The sequence below is a fragment of the Pollachius pollachius genome, assembly GCF_949987615.1.
Source record: "Pollachius pollachius genome assembly, chromosome: 1".
Classification (NCBI taxonomy): domain Eukaryota; kingdom Metazoa; phylum Chordata; class Actinopteri; order Gadiformes; family Gadidae; genus Pollachius; species Pollachius pollachius.
The window spans coordinates 44,066,197-44,084,327 of NC_136934.1; the positions used below are offsets into that span (position 1 = coordinate 44,066,197).

The window sequence follows — 18,131 nt, forward strand, 5'->3', positions numbered from 1 at the left end:
ATATTTACATGACTCAAAGTAGCTGGCCTGCAGTAATATTTTCATGCACACTTGCTACTTTGTGAAGACCTAACCAAAGTAGCGAGCTAGCGTGCCGAAAACTGTGCATTGCTTGGCAACAGTCCAGAACTATTCCAGTTGTGAAACTGTGACGGTTGAAGTCAAATCATTTAGTAAATAAACAAACTGTTCTTTATCTTTCTTAAGCTAATAAATGGCCTTTTTAGAAAGCGACATCAAATTAAATGTTGTGCTGCTATTCAATAGAACAGCACCTCCTCTCATATGATATTGATTAAATATATATATGATATTTTGTAACAATATGTATGGTAATGATATGTAATGGTGGGTATATAGGGTTATAATATAGTAATGGTAGATATACATAGGCTAAATTGTAACACTAGGTATATATAGGTTGATACTATGTTTATTGTTGTATTCCATTTATATGTATGGTATTTTCTTTCAGATCCAGCGATGGAAGGAATACTATTCCTGATCATTCTCCAGTCTCTTCCTGCTCTGGTTGTGCCCATACACAACATTTCATCAGGAGGTGTGTGTGTGTGTGTGTGTGTGTGTGTGTGTGTGTGTGTGTGTGTGTGTGTGTGTGTGTGTGTGTGTGTGTGTGTGTGTGTTCTAGTTTAATATTGTACTATTATTTGAATATTTCTACTTCTACTATAATACTTTTACTATAATACTAGTTTAATATTAATACTATAATGCTAATGTAAAACAAATACTTTATTACTAATGTAATACCAATACTATAATACTAGTGTAATACCATGTTTTCAGGCTGTGCCATCATCCGGCCCCCCAGGGATGGAGGAATCCGCTACCGAGGACTGACTCAGGAACAGGTCCCTACAAACCACTATCACTAACACAGACCTCACATTCTGGACACCACAAAACTATCTCAACACACCCCTTTACACATTGGACCTCACAAACCATTATCCCCAACACACCCCTTTACCCACTGGACCTCACAAAACACTATCCCCAACCCATCCTTTTACACACTGGACCTCACAAGCCATTATCCCCAACTAGCCCCTCTACACACAACAAACCCTCAACATACACGGACCCCACAAACCACTATCCCCAACACCCTCCTCTACTCATGAAAATCTCTGAACACATGACTGGTCCCCACAAACCATTAACTTCAACAGACCACTCTAAGACAAACCCTAAACATACATGTAAACCATAAACCACTATACCCAACACACGCCTCTACACACAACAAACCATAAACATTCACAGACCCCGCAAACCACTGTCCTCAACACACTCCTGTACACACGACAAACCATAAACATACACAGACCCCGCAAACCACTGTCCTCAACACACTCCTTTCCACACAACAAACCCTAAACATACACTGACCCCACAAACCACTGTCCTCAACACACTCCTGTCCACACAGCAAACCCTAAACATACACGGACCCCGCAAACCACTGTCCTCAACACATTCCTGTCCACACAACAAACCCTAAACATACACTGACCCCGCAAACCACTGTCCTCAACACACTCCTGTACACACAACAAACCATAAACATACACTGACCTCGCAAACCTCTATCCTCCACGCCCACCCTGGTCCCCAGGAGGGAGAGAGGTCTGAGTCTCAGTGTCTTCCAGATCCGAAGTGTGCAGATCCTGCCGGTGGACTACGAGATCGAGTACATCTGTCGGGGGAACAGGATGATCGTGGGACCCAAGGTCCGCAAGTGTTTGCCCAATGGGACGTGGACAGAGATCTCACACCACAGCCGATGCTGTAAGCATTCATCATCATCATCGTCACCATCATCATTATCAGCAGAAGCATTTTTTATCTTCATGAGCATCACCCATTTTGGCTTGTTTGTTTCCCGTTTATTTTAACTTCTCTCTCTCTCTCTCTCTCTCTCTCTCTTCCTCTCTCTTCCTCTAACTCTCTCTCACTCTCCATCTGTCCCCCTGTATCTCCCTCCCTTTATCTCGCCCTCCCTCTCTTCCTCTCTCTCTCTCTCTCTCTCTCTCTCTCTCTCTCTCTCTCTCTCTCTCTCTCTCTCTCTCTCTCTCTCTCTCTGTCTTCCTCCCTCCCTCTAACCCTCCCTCACTCTCCTTCTGTCCCCCTTTATCTCCCTCCCGCCCTCCTTCTGTCTCTATCTCTCTCAGTGCTGCTGTGCCCGAGGGTGTGGACGTCTCTGGAGAACGGTCGTGTTATGTCGCAGCCTGCGGGGGTGCCAGTAGAGGGTGCTGTTCTGCACTACAGCTGCCATGCAGGCTTCCTGCTGCAGGGGAGGAATTTGAGCCACTGCACCAAGCTGGGGAAGTGGGACTCTCCCAAACCCACCTGTGTCTGTAAGACCACCCACATATAGAAATCAATCATAATCAACATCGTAATACGCATAATAAATAGTAGTACAGATGTGTTTACTAGTATATATAAAACAAATATGTATTCCATTTAAATTGTATGGTTATAATTATAGCAATGATCTTAATAGTAATAATCATAATATTCAATTATAAAACTATTAATAATAAATTGATTAATAATGGAGCTATATTATAGAATAAATGAACTTCTGGGTAACTTAGGAAACAACTTTTAAAATAAAGTAAACAACAGGCTTCATTGGTTTTCTTATTTGACCTAATTATCTTTCTATTACTTTTCCGTCTTTCCACAGATGACAGGAACTACACAGGTAAGACACAGCATAAAACCCTATCTTGTTTGAATTATCAATGATCAAAGTTATGGGGCAATACATGCTGATCCTCTCTCCCCCCCTCGGCTCCACCTCCCAGGTAAGAAGAAGCTGTACATTGGAGCTCTGTTCCCCATGAGCGGTGGTTGGCCGGGGGGTCAGGCCTGCCTCCCCTCTGCCCAGATGGCCCTGGACCTGGTCAACAACCGGACCGACATCCTGCCAGACTACGAGCTGGAGCTCATCCACTACGACAGCATGGTAAGTCCAACCAGAACAGGTCTATCCACACCAGGTCCAACCAGTCCAGACCAGACCAGACTAGACCAGACCAGACTAGACCAGACAAGAACAGGTCCAACCAGACAAGAAAAGACCAGACCAGACCAGTTCCAACCAGACTACACCTAACCAGACCAGACAAGATCAGATCTAACCCAACCAGACCAGACCAGACCAGACCAGACCAGACCAGACCAGACCAGACCAGACCAGACCAGGTCTAACCCCTCTACACCAGACCAGTCTAGACTTGGCAATAATACAAGACCGGGTCTAACAAGACCAGACCAGCCCAGACTAGACTAGACCAGATCAGGTAGTGGTCCAGTAATCATGCAGTTACCAAGGCTGCTGAATTACCTTTTTGCGTTGCCTTTGCTTCCCTAACAGGAAATGGGAGCCAAAGTGTACTGAATATACTAACCCATGTCGCGCTCTCTTCCCAGTGTGACCCTGGGGAGGCCACCAAGCTGCTCTATGACCTGCTCTACACGGAGCCCATCAAGATCGTCCTGATGCCCGGCTGCAGCGGCGTGTCTACCCTGGTGGCCGAGGCCGCGCGCATGTGGAACCTCATAGTGGTGAGTGCCCTCTCGTAGGTCCTCATCTTGGCCAGGAATCCCTGGGAGAAGAGTTCCTGTAACTCAATGGGACTTTTTCCTGGTTGAATAAAAAAATATCGTGACGAGAGGTGTTCTCTTAGGTCCTCATAGTGGTGAGTGCCCTCTCTCAGGTCCTCGGCGTGGTGAGGGGTGTTCTCTTAGGTCCGCTTAGTGGTGAGTGTCCTCTCTCAGGTCCACTGAGGGGTGAGTGGTAATGTCTGGGATAAGGCCCTCAAAGTGCAACACTGCTGATGACAGGAACAGAGTGAACAGGCTCATTTAAAAAAACATGTTCCATCGTTGGCCACAACATGGAAACCATTGACCACATCGTTAAAAAGAAAAGGAGAAGGAAGCTGCAGACTGTGCTGCACATTGAAGTTATCCTCTTCATAGTGTCGTTAAAGACAGTTTAAGTGTCTTCAGGGGTGACTTTAGATGCCGTTGGTGTGTGTGTGTGTATGTGTGTGTGTGTGTTTGTTCTTCTTTTGTGTGGTGGCCAATTCATTTTCCACCATGGGGGATCAATAAAGCTGATCTATCTATCCATATAGACAACTATGGCCTTATCCCCTTCTCTCTCTCTCTCTCTCTGTCTCTCTCTGTCTCTCTCTCTCTCTCTCTCTCTCTCTCTCTCTCTCTCTCTCTCTCTCTCTCTCTCTCTCTCTCTCTCTCTCTCTCTCTCTCTTCTCTCTCTCTCTCTCTCTCTCCAGCTGTCGTATGGGTCTAGCTCGCCCGCTCTCTCCAACCGCCTGCGGTTCCCCACCTTCTTCCGGACCCACCCCTCCGCCACGCTGCACAACCCCACCCGCGTGCAGCTCTTCCAGAAGTGGAAGTGGACGCGCATCGCCACCATCCAGCAGACTACCGAAGTCTTCACCTCCGTCAGTGCCCCTCCTCTCTCCATCCATTCTCTCTATTTGCACCATCCGTTCTCTCAGTCAATGATCTCTCTCTGTCTCTCTCTCCGCTCTATCTGTCTGTCTGTCTCTGTCTGTCTGTCTGTCTGTCTGTCTGTCTGTCTGTCTGTCTGTCTGTCTCTCTCTATCTCTCTCTCTCTCTCTCTCTCTCTCTCTCCAGACCTTGGATGACCTGGAGGAGAGGACGAAGGAGGCTGGTATTGAGATTAGCGTCCGCCAGAGTTTCCTCACTGACCCGGCCGTCGCTGTGAAGAACCTCAAGGTACTCCATACTCACTGTTTGATAGCATTAGCATATGCTACCTGAGCATTAAAGCATTAGAGCATTATTATACCACCGTTTCAAGCTGTTTTGAAAATCGGCGTCTAGTGAGATCACAAGTGGGCGTGTCCACCTAGATGTGTGCTGGATAGGACACGTCCACCTCTGATCTCACTAGAGGCCGACTTTCAAAGTGGCTTGAAACGGCTAATCAAACACACCTGGTGGTATTATATATACTGCATAAGCATTTATAAATGCCACATTAACAAGCCAGAAAAAGCTTAGGCTTCACATTAGCATATTCAGTCACATAATTGGCTAAATTAGCAGTTGCTTTAGTCACATTAACGCTTCACCACTTGGTTTTGAGAAGTGTGTTGTTTTTTGTCCTGATGCCCACATACCCATTAAACATTAAACATTAAATCTGTATGTATGCCGATGCTAATATTAATGTTTCTTTGTTAATTCTATATTATTTCAGAGACAGGATGCCAGAATCATTGTGGGTCTTTTCTATGAGACAGAAGCCAGGAAGGTATTCTGCGAGGTGAGAACAAGCCATCCTGTACCGCACCAACCTGTGCCACTAATAGGCTAACCCGTACTGCTATTAACACGCTACCTTCTCGCCCCCAGGTGTTTAAGGAGAAGTTGTATGGGAAGAAGGTCGTCTGGTTTCTGATTGGCTGGTACGCTGATAACTGGTTCAAGATCAAAGACCCGGCCATCAACTGCACCGTGGAGAACATGACGGAGGCTGTGGAGGGTCACGTTACCACGGAGATAGTGATGCTCAACCCAGAGACCATTAAAGGAGCCTCTAATCTGGTAAAACAACGACACATAATACACTACACTACACAACACTACACAATGTCATACTGAGACCATGGTTTAAGAGCAACACAAGGTAATGACGATGTGATTGAATGATTGGATGATATCATGGTTAGATGATGTAATGATTTGATCATGCGATGATTCGGTGATGTCGTGAAAAGATGATGCAATAAATAGAGCACTGTCTCAACGCGCTAAGACAACACGATGTAACAATCAGACGATGTTATGATTCGATGACGTCATGACGATGGCGTGGTCCTTGATGCAGACTTCCCAGGAGTTCATCGCTGCTCTGATGTCTCGTCTCGGGGGGATGAACCCCGAGGACACGGGGGGCTTCCAGGAGGCCCCGCTGGCCTACGACGCGGTGTGGGCCCTGGCTCTGGCCCTCAACAAGACCGTGGCCCCCCTCAAGGCGAAGGGCCGACGCCTGGAGGACTTCAACTACAACAACCACGACATCACCTCCGAGATCTACAGGGCCCTCAACAGCAGCTCCTTTGAAGGGGTGTCGGTGAGACTCGGCCAATAACCCCTCTTACCCTGTAATCCTAACTCCCTAACCCTCTCAGCATATCCCCCTAAACCACCAAACCGGACCTCTAAACCTCTTAAGCTGAATTTGCTGTTCTGCAGACCCCTTGTTTGCGAAGATCCACGTCGGGACATGAAACAAATCTTTGTAGAGCTGCCTTAATTTCTACTTCCACATCTCGTTAAAATGTACACAAGGGGGTACTATAGCGTGCAACGAGCAAAAACAGAAACATTAAATGTTTTTGACAAAGCACTATATCCAAGAGATAAAGAAGTTGCGAAATCAATTCAAATGCATTGCTGAAAAGTGGTTGGTGTATCACCTGTGCGTGTTTGTGTTTGTTTGTGTGTGTGTGTGTAGGGTCATGTGGTTTTTGACGCTCAGGGTTCCAGGATGGCCATGACGCTTATTGAACAGCTCCAAGGTAATCAATCTACACTATCAGTTTCCCTGTCTGCTTGTGGAGTAGAAAGATAGGATTCAACTCTCTCTCTCTCTCTCTGTCTCTCTCTCTGTCTCTTCTCTCTCTCTCTCTCTCTCTCTCTCTCTCTCTCTCTCTCTCTCTCTCTCTCTCTCTCTCTTTCTCTCTCTCTCTCTCTCTCTCTCTCTCTCTCTCTCTCTCTCTCTCTCTGTATCTCTATGTCTCCCTCCCAAGGTGGCAGCTATAAGCAGATTGGTTACTATGACAGCTCACAGAGGAACCTTTCCTGGTTTGGGAACGACGTGTGGATTGGTAATGTTTTATTAAATTAGCATAATTATTAATTAATAATTGGTCATTGTTATAATGATCTATTTGTCTCTCTCCCAATTAAATTCAATTTACCTCCCTTTCTCCCTCCTTCTCTCCCTCCCCCCCTCCCCCTCTCCCACCCCTCCAGGGGCGGGACCTCCAGCTGACAGGACGTTGGTGATAGAGGAGTTCCGCTTCCTGTCCCAGAAGCTGTTCTCGGTGGTGTCTGTGTTTGCTGGGCTGGGTATCCTGCTGGGGTTCCTCTGTCTCTCCTTCAACATCTACAACGGAGCAGTGCGGTCAGTCACCCTAACCCTCTCTTTAGCACCACCAGCAGACGGAGCCGGGAGAAAGATCAGCAGCCTCTCTTTACATTTACAGTTAGGGCATTTAGCAGACGCTTTCATCCAAAGCGACTTACATAAGTAAATTTTTTGTAAGAAAGTGAAAAAATATATCGCTGTAGGTACAGTAAGGATGTTCGTAGAACCAAGTGCAAAGCACTAACAATCCCTAGGTTAACCCATTCCCCGTAAACAACAAAGATAGCTAGGATGAGATGCTGAATAACTACTATACTACTAAATAAGCACTATAGCTAAATACGACAAACAATAAGTGCGTACATTAAGTACGCCTCTTTAGCACCTTTGGCAGGTGTAGCCAGATATCACACACTGATTCAGCCTACAGGAAGTACCACAGAGCCTCTTAGGAAAGAGGAGACAGGCGCTAGGAGGGAGGAGGTAGGATGGAGGAGTTAGGGGGGAGTAGGTGGTAGGTTAGGTCCAGCAGGTCGGGGACTCGTCTGGTGTGGTCTTGGTTGTGGCTGTGGTGCTGATGGTCCCGTGTCCCCCCAGCTACATCCAGAACTCCCAGCCCTACCTCAACAACATGACGGCAGTGGGCTGCATGATGGCGCTGGCTGCGGTCTTCCCGCTGGGCATCGACGGACATCACATCCACCGCTCGCAGTTCCCCGTCGTGTGCCAGGTAACCAGGGCGACACCTAACCTGGACTGTGGTTAACTAGGGGATGTGGTTAACCAGGGGGTGTGGTTAACCAGGGGATGTGGTTAACCAGGGGGTGTGGTTAACCAGGGGTTGTGGTAAACCAGGACGGTCAGGTTACCAGACGGCGTGGTCATGTTACCACGCCGTGGTCATGTTACCAGGTAACCAGGGGGCGGGGTCTGGAGGGTAACTAGGTAACCAGGGGCCTTGATCTGGCATGTTATCCTGTAACCAGGGGATGTGGTCTGTCAGGTTACCAGGCAACCAGGGGGCTGACAGGTAACCATGGGAACGGTTGATAGAAAGGGTTGCTGTGTATAATGTGAATTTGATTTGACCTTTAGGTTTAAACTTTGTCTCCCTCTCCCCCCCCCCCCCCCCCCCCCTGTAGTTCAGACTGTGGCTGCTGGGTCTAGGCTTCAGTCTGGCCTACGGCAGCATGTTCACCAAGATCTGGTGGGTCCACACACTCTTCACCAAGAAGGAGGAGAAGAAGGAGAAGAAGAAGGTAGGCTCGGGTCAGAGGTGGCCTGCACACACACATGCACATAAAGATCCCCACACACATACACATAAAGTGGTTAGCATAGCGCTGTCAGCTGTAGCCGTTGGTCCATGTCTGTCTGCCTGTCTCCCACCAGCTCCTGGAGCCCTGGAAGTTGTATGCCACGGTGGGGGTTCTGCTGGCCGTGGACTTTATTTCTTTGCTGGTCTGGCAGATTGTAGACCCGCTGCACATCACTGTGGAGGTACACTAGCCCTAACTCCTAACCCCTAACCCCTAACCATAGCCCTAACCCCTAACCCTAGCCCTAACCCCTAAATCCAAACCCCTCACCCTAGCCCTAGCCCTTACCCTTAACCCTCTCTCTTTCTCTCCCTCTGAGCAGAAGTTCACCAGAGAAGCTCCTAAAGGCGATCTCGATGTTCTGATCCAACCGTTGCTTGAGCATTGCAGCTCTGAGAAGATGAACACCTGGCTCGGTAAGTATGTCCTCCTCCTCCTCCTCCTCCTCCTCCTCCGGTTCCTCCTGACCTCCCCTGCTCCTCTCTCTCTCTCTCTCTCTCTCTCTCTCTCTATCTCTCTCTCTCTCTGTCTTATTCATAAATGTCTCTCTCTCTCTTTCTCCAGGTGTAGTGTACGGCTATAAGGGACTGTTGCTGTTGCTCGGGATATTTTTGGCCTATGAGACAAAATCGGTTTCGACAGAGAAGATCAACGACCACCGCGCCGTCGGTATGGCGATATACAACGTGGCGGTAAGTTAGGCCACGCCGACACATGATGACAATTTAGGCTACCACACAAGGTTTCATTTCAGGTTGACATGCTAGGTTTACATTGAAAGGGAGATATGCTAGACAATCATGCTAGGTAGGGTTGTCTCTCTCTCTCACTCTCTCTCTCTCTCTCTCTCTCTCTCTCTCTCGCTCTCTCTCGCTCTCTCTCTCTCGCTCTCTCTCGCTCTCTCTCGCTCTCTCTTGCTCTCTCTTGCTCTCACGCTCTGTATATGTCTCTATTCCTCCAGGTGTTGTGTATGATCACGGCCCCGATTACCATGATTCTGTCATCACAACAAGACGCTTCTTTTGCGTTTGCATCCATGGCGACGGTTTTCTCCTCTTACATCACCTTGGTGGTTCTCTTCGTTCCCAAGGTAACGCCCCTCCTCCCTCCACCGCTTCACAAACTGTTCCATTTTTCCCGCAGGCTGTGTTGGCGTTTATTCATCGTGTCGTTTACTTATTGTTGTATGTCTGTTTATTTGTTGTTGTTTATTTCTGCGTCCAGATGCGTCGTCTGATCACGCGGGGCGAATGGCAGTCGGAGCAGCAGGACACACTGAAGACGGGCTCGTCCACCAACAACAACGACGAGGAGAAGTCCCGGCAGCTGGAGAGAGAGAACCGGGAGCTGCAGAAGATCATCCAGGAGGTACCCGGACGCCCGTGGATTCACCGGAGCTTTCCTCTTACACCTCGACTTTAACCCTGAAGTCACATGTAACCTTACTAGTAACCTCACCTGACCTCACCTGTAACCTGGGCTGTAACTACACCTGACCTCTCCTATAACTACACCTGACCTCACCTGTAACTACACCTGACCTCACCTGTAACCTGGGCTGTAACTACACCTGACCTCTCCTATAACTACACCTGACCTCACCTGTAACTACACCTGACCTCACCTGTAACCTGGGCTGTAACTACACCTGACCTCTCCTATAACTACACCTGACCTCTCCTATAACTACACCTAACCTCACCTGTAACCTGGGCTGTAACTACACCTGACCTCTCCTATAACTACACCTAACCTCACCTGTAACCTGGGCTGTAACTACACCTGACCTCACCTGTAACTACACCTAACCTCACCTGTAACCTGGGCTGTAACTACACCTGACCTCACCTTTAACCTCACCTGGAACTAAACCTGTATCAAACCTGACCTCAGCTGCTACTTCACATGATCCCACCTATAACTACACCTATAACCTCATCTGTAACTACTCCGGCCCTCAACTGTTACGGCACCTGACCTCACCTGTAACCTCATCTGTAACGACATCTGTGCCCACCTGACCGCCTGACTCCACTCGATCTCGTGATCATATTGATTAAAGAGATCTGAGCCACCTCCCTTGACTCTCAGAGCTACACTAGCCTAGCTCTTGTTGGAGTGACAGGAATAGACGTTTAATTCAGTTTAATGATTGTTTGTTGAGAAATGATTGATTGTCGGTGACATGGATGTGTGATTTTTGAACGGCTCTATTGATTATCGGTTCTATCGACTGTGGATTGGCGACTGACGATCGGTTCTGCTGCTGTGGTTCCAGAAGGAGGAGAGAGTGTCGGCCCTGAGGAACCAGCTGGCCGAGCGCCAGGCCCTTCGCCGCCGGCCGTCCGCCGTCCAGAACCAGAACCAGAACCACAGCGTGCCCCCGCCCTCCTCCACCGCCGAGCCCAAGTCCATGCTCCCCCCGGCGGGTTACCCCACCTCCCCCACCCCTCCCACCTCCCTCTACCCCACCGCCGACGGCAAGATGAGCCGCAACCACTGCCACAGCAGCCAGATCCCCCTGCTGTACAAGTAGCTCGCACTGGGGACGGACTGGGGACACACGGCCACCTACTGGGACAGACTGGGAACACATACTGGTTACAAACTGAGGACACACGGCCACCTACTGGGACAGACTGGGAAAACATACTGGGAACAAACAGGGGACATACTCGGGAAATTCAGTGACCTACTGGGCTGGACTGGTAACACATACTGGTTACTCGCTGGGGACAGACTGGGGATATACGGCGCCATACTGGGACAGACTGGGATCACATACTGGGAACAAACAGGGGACATACTGGGGAAATACAGCGACCTACTGGAACAGACTGGTAACACATACTGGCTACAAACCGGGGACATACTGGGATATGCTTGGACAAACTGTTAATAACAAACACATAATGGTCATAAACTCAAACTGAGAATACAGGGCATACATGGACGTATTTTGACGTACTGGGACACAGGGAAGACACAGACATACCGGGACATACTGGTAACCCATACTGGTAACATGCAGGGGAAATACTTGAGAATACTGGGACATACTTCGAACACTGGGAGACACTGGGAACATACTGGGAGATACTGGGAAATTCTAGATTTACAGAGACATACTAGGAACACTGGGGCATACTGGGGACCACAGGTGCATACTGGGCAACACTGGGGCATACTGGGTCTACAGCAGGGCCGCTGCTGGCCGTTTCGGTGCCCTACGCGAGCGGGGGGGGGGGGGGGGGGAGCCTATTTTTATATATTAGGTAAAAACATCTAATTTGCCGAAATTGAGTGATAGGTTATACATTAAGAAAAAACAACGGTGGGCCTCTTCATAACTAATTTATTTATTTTTTTAATTCAATAATGTAATAATTTTTCTTTTTTTTTTCTTTAACAAACCTTAATTTTTGGTGCCCCCCCCCAGGGACTTGGTGCCCTACGCACTCTGCGTACTCTGCGTACTCTGCGTACTCTGCGTATAGGGAGCGGCGGGCCTGGACTACAGTGACCTACTGGGACAATATTGGAGCATACTTAGAATACAGTGACATCCTAGGCATACTGGGGAAACAGAGACATTCTGGGATTTACTGGGAATAGAGGAAAAGGCTGGGAATACAGGGACATGGTGAGAATACTGGGATTCACTGAGACAAACTGGGGATACTGGGAGATACTGGGAATAGAGGAACATATTGGGACATACAGGGAATACTCTGATATACTTGGACGTACTGGGACATACTATGAATATTGGGATATACTGGGAATTCAGGGACTAACTGGGACATACTGGGGTGTACTGGGATGATGTACTGGGACACACCTGCTTGGGCAGGTAGCACAAGGTTTTTCTGAGCTTGTTTTGGTGTTTTATACCTGGATACACCTCACCAGTCACTCGCTACATAGACACTGCCCAGAGAAACACCACGACTAGGCTAGGACACACCGGGGATGTGTGTGATTGCTATCTTTGACATTTGTCTGAAACTTTGTTGATTGTAGAGTTTTATTGTTCTGTAGTATGAATATCTGTTAGTCACAAAATGCTGTTTACTTTTGGAAAGTAATAGATTTTACCTACGGACAAATCAATGTATCGTTTTCCAATGTTTCGTTGCACTCCTCCTGAGAGTGGAGTCTGATCTGTATGAGAGGACGGAAGAAGATCTGGTCTGGTTATCAATGGGTTAATATCGGGTTAAGATCTGGTTAACCTCTGGTTTAAACCTCTCTTTGGCACCGCTTTTGGATTCAAAGCCTGGGATCAGATAATATTGTAATAATATTGATGTCTCGATACCGTTCAGATTGTGTTGGCATTTGAAAGGTTTTTTTTATAAAGATGTTTTATAAAGAGCTGAACAGTAGTAAGCCATGGTGTAAGTTGGAGCACATGTCAGAGTTCAGGCTGGACCATGTTCAGCCCAGCTCAACCCTGGTCAGCGCAGCTCACACCGGTCAACCTTCTGATTAAGCACAACCAGCCTTGGTCTAAAGGCCCCGGTATACTTCAAAATGAGGTGAACTGGTTCGCACAGGCGGTCGAACCGATGTCCAACACCGGGATCTGGACAGGGTACAATATAGCCACCGCAACGGGTGGGTTGTTTGTCTGATGAAACAAGTCGCGGTGAGACGAGATGCAATCATCACATCGTACTGTTGACCAGATGCAGGCAGCGGTGTATTCGGTGGCCTGTGAGGAATGTGTGATCCTTGTGGCTTAGTAGCCAATGAGATCGCAGCCAAATGAAGCGCTTCAATTTTGCAAACCTGCCATTTAGTCCATGCGAACATGCTCATTTCTTTTTAAGTATATCCGGGCCTTAAACGCGAGTCTGTTCCTCTTCATCTTTTTATAGACCCCTGAACTATGGTTTGGTCCCACAACTGACAATCTCTGAACATGTGTGTCAACTCTGACAGGGAAAACTTTTTCTCTCTACTCTTGTCAACACTTAAATGTAATTAATAAATACATATATACAATAATATAAATATATATATGTATACAGTGCAATACAGCAATTATACGAGGATCTCTCTTTCCCTCTCTCTCTCTCTCTCTCTCTCTCTCTCTCTCTCTCTCTCTCTCTCTCTCTCTCTCTGTTTATTCTGGGGTTTCCCTGAAATATAAAGCAATGATACCTGATGGCGATATTGACAGAAAAGGTCAACCTTTATTAGACTTTGTTAAACTATATTTCATAAAGCACTTTACTACAGAATCACATAATCTCATAGTTTGGACCACATGGAGCTCAGGGTTGGAGATAGAAGCCACACCATCTCTGTTCCATAGCTCATTTTAACCCTAATCCCTTAAACCCATACCCCATCTCCCCCTAACCCCATAACCCCTTCACCTAGCTCCTTACCCTATTTCAGCCATACCCATACCCATAACCTCCAACCCCTAACCCTTAACCCTAATCTATATCTCACCTTAACCATAACCGTAACCCCCTTACCCATATCTAAACTTAACCATAACCCCTACCCCCTAGGCCATAGATCAAATTAACCATTATTCTAACCTCGAGGCCATATTTTAACTTAACCATAACCCTAACCCCCTAGGCCATATCTCAACTTAAACATAACCTTATCCCCTCTTAACATCCAACCCCCCAACCCATACTTAACCCTACCCTTGACCAACATGTATGACCTGTTAGTTAATATTGCACATGCATAAAGGTATAGCTGGATCTCAACATATTTGTATTCACTGTATCTTCAAACTTTAAATGTTATAATACTTCAAATTATATGTATGCAAATATATGGTTCAATAAAGCTGTTGATTTTTCACTGGAGAACAGTCCTGTTATGTTATAATTATTATAACTATTATTGTTATTTGTATTATTTTAAGTGTGGATCAAAACTCCCTTTTTAACATGCCACTTTTGTTTTATATTGTTCTCCACGCTAACGCAGACACAACGTGTGTGTGTGTGTGTGTGTGTGTGTGTGTGTGTGTGTGTGTGTGTGTGTGTGTGTGAGTGTGTGTGTGTGTGTGTGTGTTCATGCACGCGTGAGTGTGTGGATGGCTGTGAGACAGGGGAATCCCCTGTGATGTCACTGATCTCAGACAGCAGGAATGCACTGCGTCAGGACCCAAATTGTGGCAGATTGTTTTTGACGAATAAGCAACACTGGCTGCACCACACGCACACCCACACACAATAACACGCAAGCACTAAAGCTATTCAACCACAGTTACACAAACCCACGGACACAAACTTTGTTTTGAATCATGTATTTAAGAACAATATCATTATTAAACATATAAAATACAAATGTGTAATATGTACATTAATAAATACAAATAAATACAAATAGATATCGAAATGATTGTTAGCACTGAAGTTAGTACTCGTAGTAGTATTAGAGAGAGTCATTATGTACTTTGTACAATCTTGAAAAGCAGTATAATTGCAAACTGTTGCAGTTCGAGATACTCAGCCATGGTCTGTTGAACCAGTCCATCTCTACTGAGATATCAAATAGGAATGAACCTAAAACTACGGAACACGTTCAAAGCTACAGAACACATTAAAAGATACAGAAAACATTTAAAGCTACAGAACACATTTAAAGATACAGAACACATTTAAACCTACAAAACAAGTTCAAAGCTACAGAACACATTTAAAGATACAGAACACATTTAAACCTATAGAACAAGTTCAAAGCTACAGAACACATTTAAAACAACAGAACACATTTAAATCTGCGGAACACATTTAAAACTACAGGGCACATTTAAAACTACAGACACCATTTAAAAAAAAACAAAGGAACACGTTTAAAAGCAATAAAACACATTTAAAGCTACAGAACACGTTTAAAGCCACAAAACATGTTTCAAATGGCAGTTTAAAGCTACAGAGCCGCCCGCGTTACCGCGGCGGCGTCACAGGGAAAACACTCCAAAGAAGGTCTTCCCTCCCTCGTACTCTAGTTGCTTCGGCTGGTTGGTCTCCGTCCACAGCCGGTCCCCCTTGTGCAGCTGGAAGGCGGCGCCCAGGTAGATGGTGTTGTACCACCCCTCGCCGCGGATCGCGGGCCGTTGGCACGCCGACCGCACGGCGCTCATCAGCGTGGACGGGCCCCCCACGGAGTCCGAGTAGCGCCACACGCGGTGGCTGAGCGGGGTGACGCGCGCCTGGTCCCCGTCCTCGCAGGCGATCCGGAAGGACGCCTGGCTATAGACGAAGTAGAGGCCGCTCCGGGGGATCAGGATCTGGTTCTCCTTCACCTGGAAGCCCCCCTGGAGGAAGGCCTGCCCCTGGTCCCGCCGCCACTCCACCTGCCCCCCCTTGGCCCCGGCCTGGTAGTGCCCTGGAGAGAGAGGAGCAAACCTCATCCACTGAACCAAAACACTCAGAACTAGCTCAACGAGACAAGACTAAACTAAACCAGACTAGACTGAAGCACACCAATCGCCCGCCCTCTTCATAGTGGCCTGGAGGCAGAACAACACAGAGCTTAATCAACTCAACCAAAAACATATGCTCTCTAACATGTGGAGCTAACATGCTGAGCTCTCTCTATCATGCTAGGCTAACATTCTATGGTCGCTTTAACGTTCTCAGCTGTCTTAGCATGCAGAGTTTTGATATTATTATTATATGCTATTATCGTTATTATGATTTTTATTTGTATTATTTGAAGGTGGAGAGTAAAGAGGAGACGTCGGTTTACCTTCCAGGTGAACGGCAGGTTTGGACCGGCTGCCCAGGCGCTTCAGAGACAGCTGAGGACTCTCTTTCTCCATGGCGACATGCTCTTCAGGGGAGACCTAGAGAGAGAGAGAGAGAGAGAGGGAGAGAGAGAGAGAGAGAGAGAGAGAGGTAAGTTAACCTGAAGGTGTTCTGCTCGTCTTAGTGTGATGAGGAGATGGGGTAAAGGAGAGGAGACAGAAGGAGAGGAGGATTAGAGGATGAGAAGAGGAGGAAAGGAGGAGGGGAGGATGAGTGGAGAGGAGGAGAAGAGGAGGTGGCGAGGAGGAGAGAGCAGAGAAGGCAGGCGGAGGAGAGGGTGTGTTTCTCACCGAGTCCCCGGGTTGACCCATCAGGTAGTGAGTGAGGACAAGAGCTCCAGACACACACAGCGCTAGGACGAAGGTGGCCACGCACACCCTCCACATCCGGCTCAGAGCAGACCTCTTCTGCACCACCAGCACCACCCCTGAGGCACCCATCCCCATCTCCATCAGGCCGTGAGCTGGTCTGTATTGGAACAAGGAGATGCGGTGCTCTGCTGTTGTGTGTGTGTGTGTGTGTGTGTGTGTGTGTGTCTGGTGGTGTGTCTGAGTACTCTGTCTGTGTGTGGTGGAGTGGGCTTGGGTGGTGTTTGTGAGTCTGAGTGCTCTGGCTGTGCGTGGTGCAGTAGTGAAGTGTGTTCAGGTGCTGGAGAGCGAGTAGTATTTATGCTGTGTGTGGGGACTCCCCGCTGATGTCATCAGTGATGTCATTACTTCTTAAGAACAGCAGCAGGGAAACTTGAGAACAATGAGGGAGAGATCCCACTCCATCTCTATAAACTCCACTCTCTCCATCCCTCTCTCAACCCCTCTCTCTCTCTCTCTCTCTCTCTCTCTCTCCCTCTCTCTCTCTTTTTCAAACTCACTCTTTCTCTCTCTCTCTCTCTCTCTTCCTCAACCCCAATCTCTCTCTCTCTACATCCCCCTCTCTCTCAATTTGTCTTTCCCTCTCTCTTTCCCTTTCTGTCTCTCACACACTCACTCACTCACTCACTCTCTCTCATTATCTTTGGACAAACTGAACAAACCTTAACAGGTTTTTCAATGGCTTTTCCACTTCCTTCTTGTTGTCTAAGTTGCTATGGTTGATGATATGGGACATTTGGAATCAGTTCAGTGTGTCAGCACATTGGAGTAAAACTAGACCAGTGAGGGAAGTTCCTGAACCAGGCAGCACACCCCACAATGCTATTTTTAACTGCTGTTGTTTTTCAACATCTTGAAAGTCCTGATCAACCCCCCCCCACACACACACACACACACACACACACACACACACACACACACACACAAACAGGGACATAGACTGCTCATGTTTGTGTCTGTATGTGTGTGTGTGTGTGTAGTTTGAATGTGTGTTGACGGGGTCTCCTGTAGCACCTGTGTGTGTGTGTGTTTGTGCGTGCGTGCGTGTGTGTGTGTAGTTTGAATGTGTATTGAAGGGGTCTCCTGTAGCACCTGTGTGTTTGTGTGTGTGTATGTGTGTGTGTGTGTGTGTCTGTGTGTGTGTGTGTTTGGGTCTCCTGTACCAACTCTGTGTGTGTGTGTGTGTGTGTGTATATGTGTGTGTGTGTGTGTTTGGGTCTCCTGTACCAACTCTGTGTGTATGTGTGTGTGTGTGTGTATGTGTGTGTGTGTCTCCTGTAGCACCTTTGCCGTCACGGTGTGTCTCCGGATTCCAGGAGAACAATGGCCTCTCTTCATGGGGGAAACGGAAAGCTGATGACGTCACAGCAGGGAATGCCCTGCTGCGTTTTGACCCCTGTCCACTACAACACAACCTCTAGATAACATGCCACTATTTACAGTTTTTCTCAGTCGCTTTGGTACG

The 18,131-nt window shown here is 47.5% G+C and overlaps 2 protein-coding genes across 3 annotated transcripts; one reads left to right on the forward strand and one right to left on the reverse strand.

Moving 5' to 3' along the window:
• Positions 1 to 483: 483 nt before the first annotated feature.
• Positions 484 to 11,041, forward strand: gabbr1a (gamma-aminobutyric acid (GABA) B receptor, 1a; the record flags this gene model as incomplete). Of its 2 annotated transcripts, XM_079742216.1 has the most annotated exons (23): positions 484 to 562; positions 808 to 872; positions 1,674 to 1,812; positions 2,196 to 2,381; positions 2,717 to 2,734; positions 2,838 to 2,998; positions 3,466 to 3,600; positions 4,335 to 4,505; positions 4,702 to 4,803; positions 5,291 to 5,356; positions 5,446 to 5,637; positions 5,921 to 6,166; positions 6,551 to 6,614; positions 6,846 to 6,923; positions 7,072 to 7,222; positions 7,784 to 7,916; positions 8,329 to 8,445; positions 8,579 to 8,686; positions 8,828 to 8,921; positions 9,070 to 9,197; positions 9,467 to 9,595; positions 9,730 to 9,873; positions 10,784 to 11,041. In XM_079742216.1, the coding sequence occupies 23 exons, from the start codon at positions 484 to 486 to the stop codon at positions 11,039 to 11,041; spliced, it is 2,964 nt and encodes a 987-aa protein (XP_079598342.1). The 2 variants fall into 2 exon arrangements, with proteins under 2 accessions (XP_079598342.1, XP_079598343.1); XM_079742217.1 differs by lacking the exons at positions 484 to 562; positions 808 to 872; positions 2,717 to 2,734 and having other exon boundaries at positions 1,722 to 1,812.
• A 4,021-nt stretch (positions 11,042 to 15,062) lies between these two features.
• On the reverse strand, positions 15,063 to 16,884 carry tnfb (tumor necrosis factor b (TNF superfamily, member 2)). The gene is made up of 3 exons (XM_079742293.1): positions 16,589 to 16,884; positions 16,240 to 16,336; positions 15,063 to 15,876 (listed from the first exon to the last, which is right to left on the reverse strand). The coding sequence occupies exons 1-3, from the start codon at positions 16,748 to 16,750 to the stop codon at positions 15,449 to 15,451; spliced, it is 687 nt and encodes a 228-aa protein (XP_079598419.1). The 5' UTR covers positions 16,751 to 16,884; the 3' UTR covers positions 15,063 to 15,448.
• Between the last annotated feature and the right edge of the window lie 1,247 nt (positions 16,885 to 18,131).

Coding starts and splice junctions, on each gene's coding strand:
- tnfb (XM_079742293.1), bottom strand. CDS start 16,750: ATGGAGATGGGGATGGGTGCCTCAGGGGTGGTGCTGGTGGTGCAGAAG. Junction 16,337..16,588: donor TGGGTCAACCCGGGGACTCG/GTGAGAAACACA, acceptor CTCTCTCTCTAG/GTCTCCCCTGAAGAGCATGT. Junction 15,877..16,239: donor ACCTGCCGTTCACCTGGAAG/GTAAACCGACGT, acceptor CTCTCTCTCCAG/GGCACTACCAGGCCGGGGCC.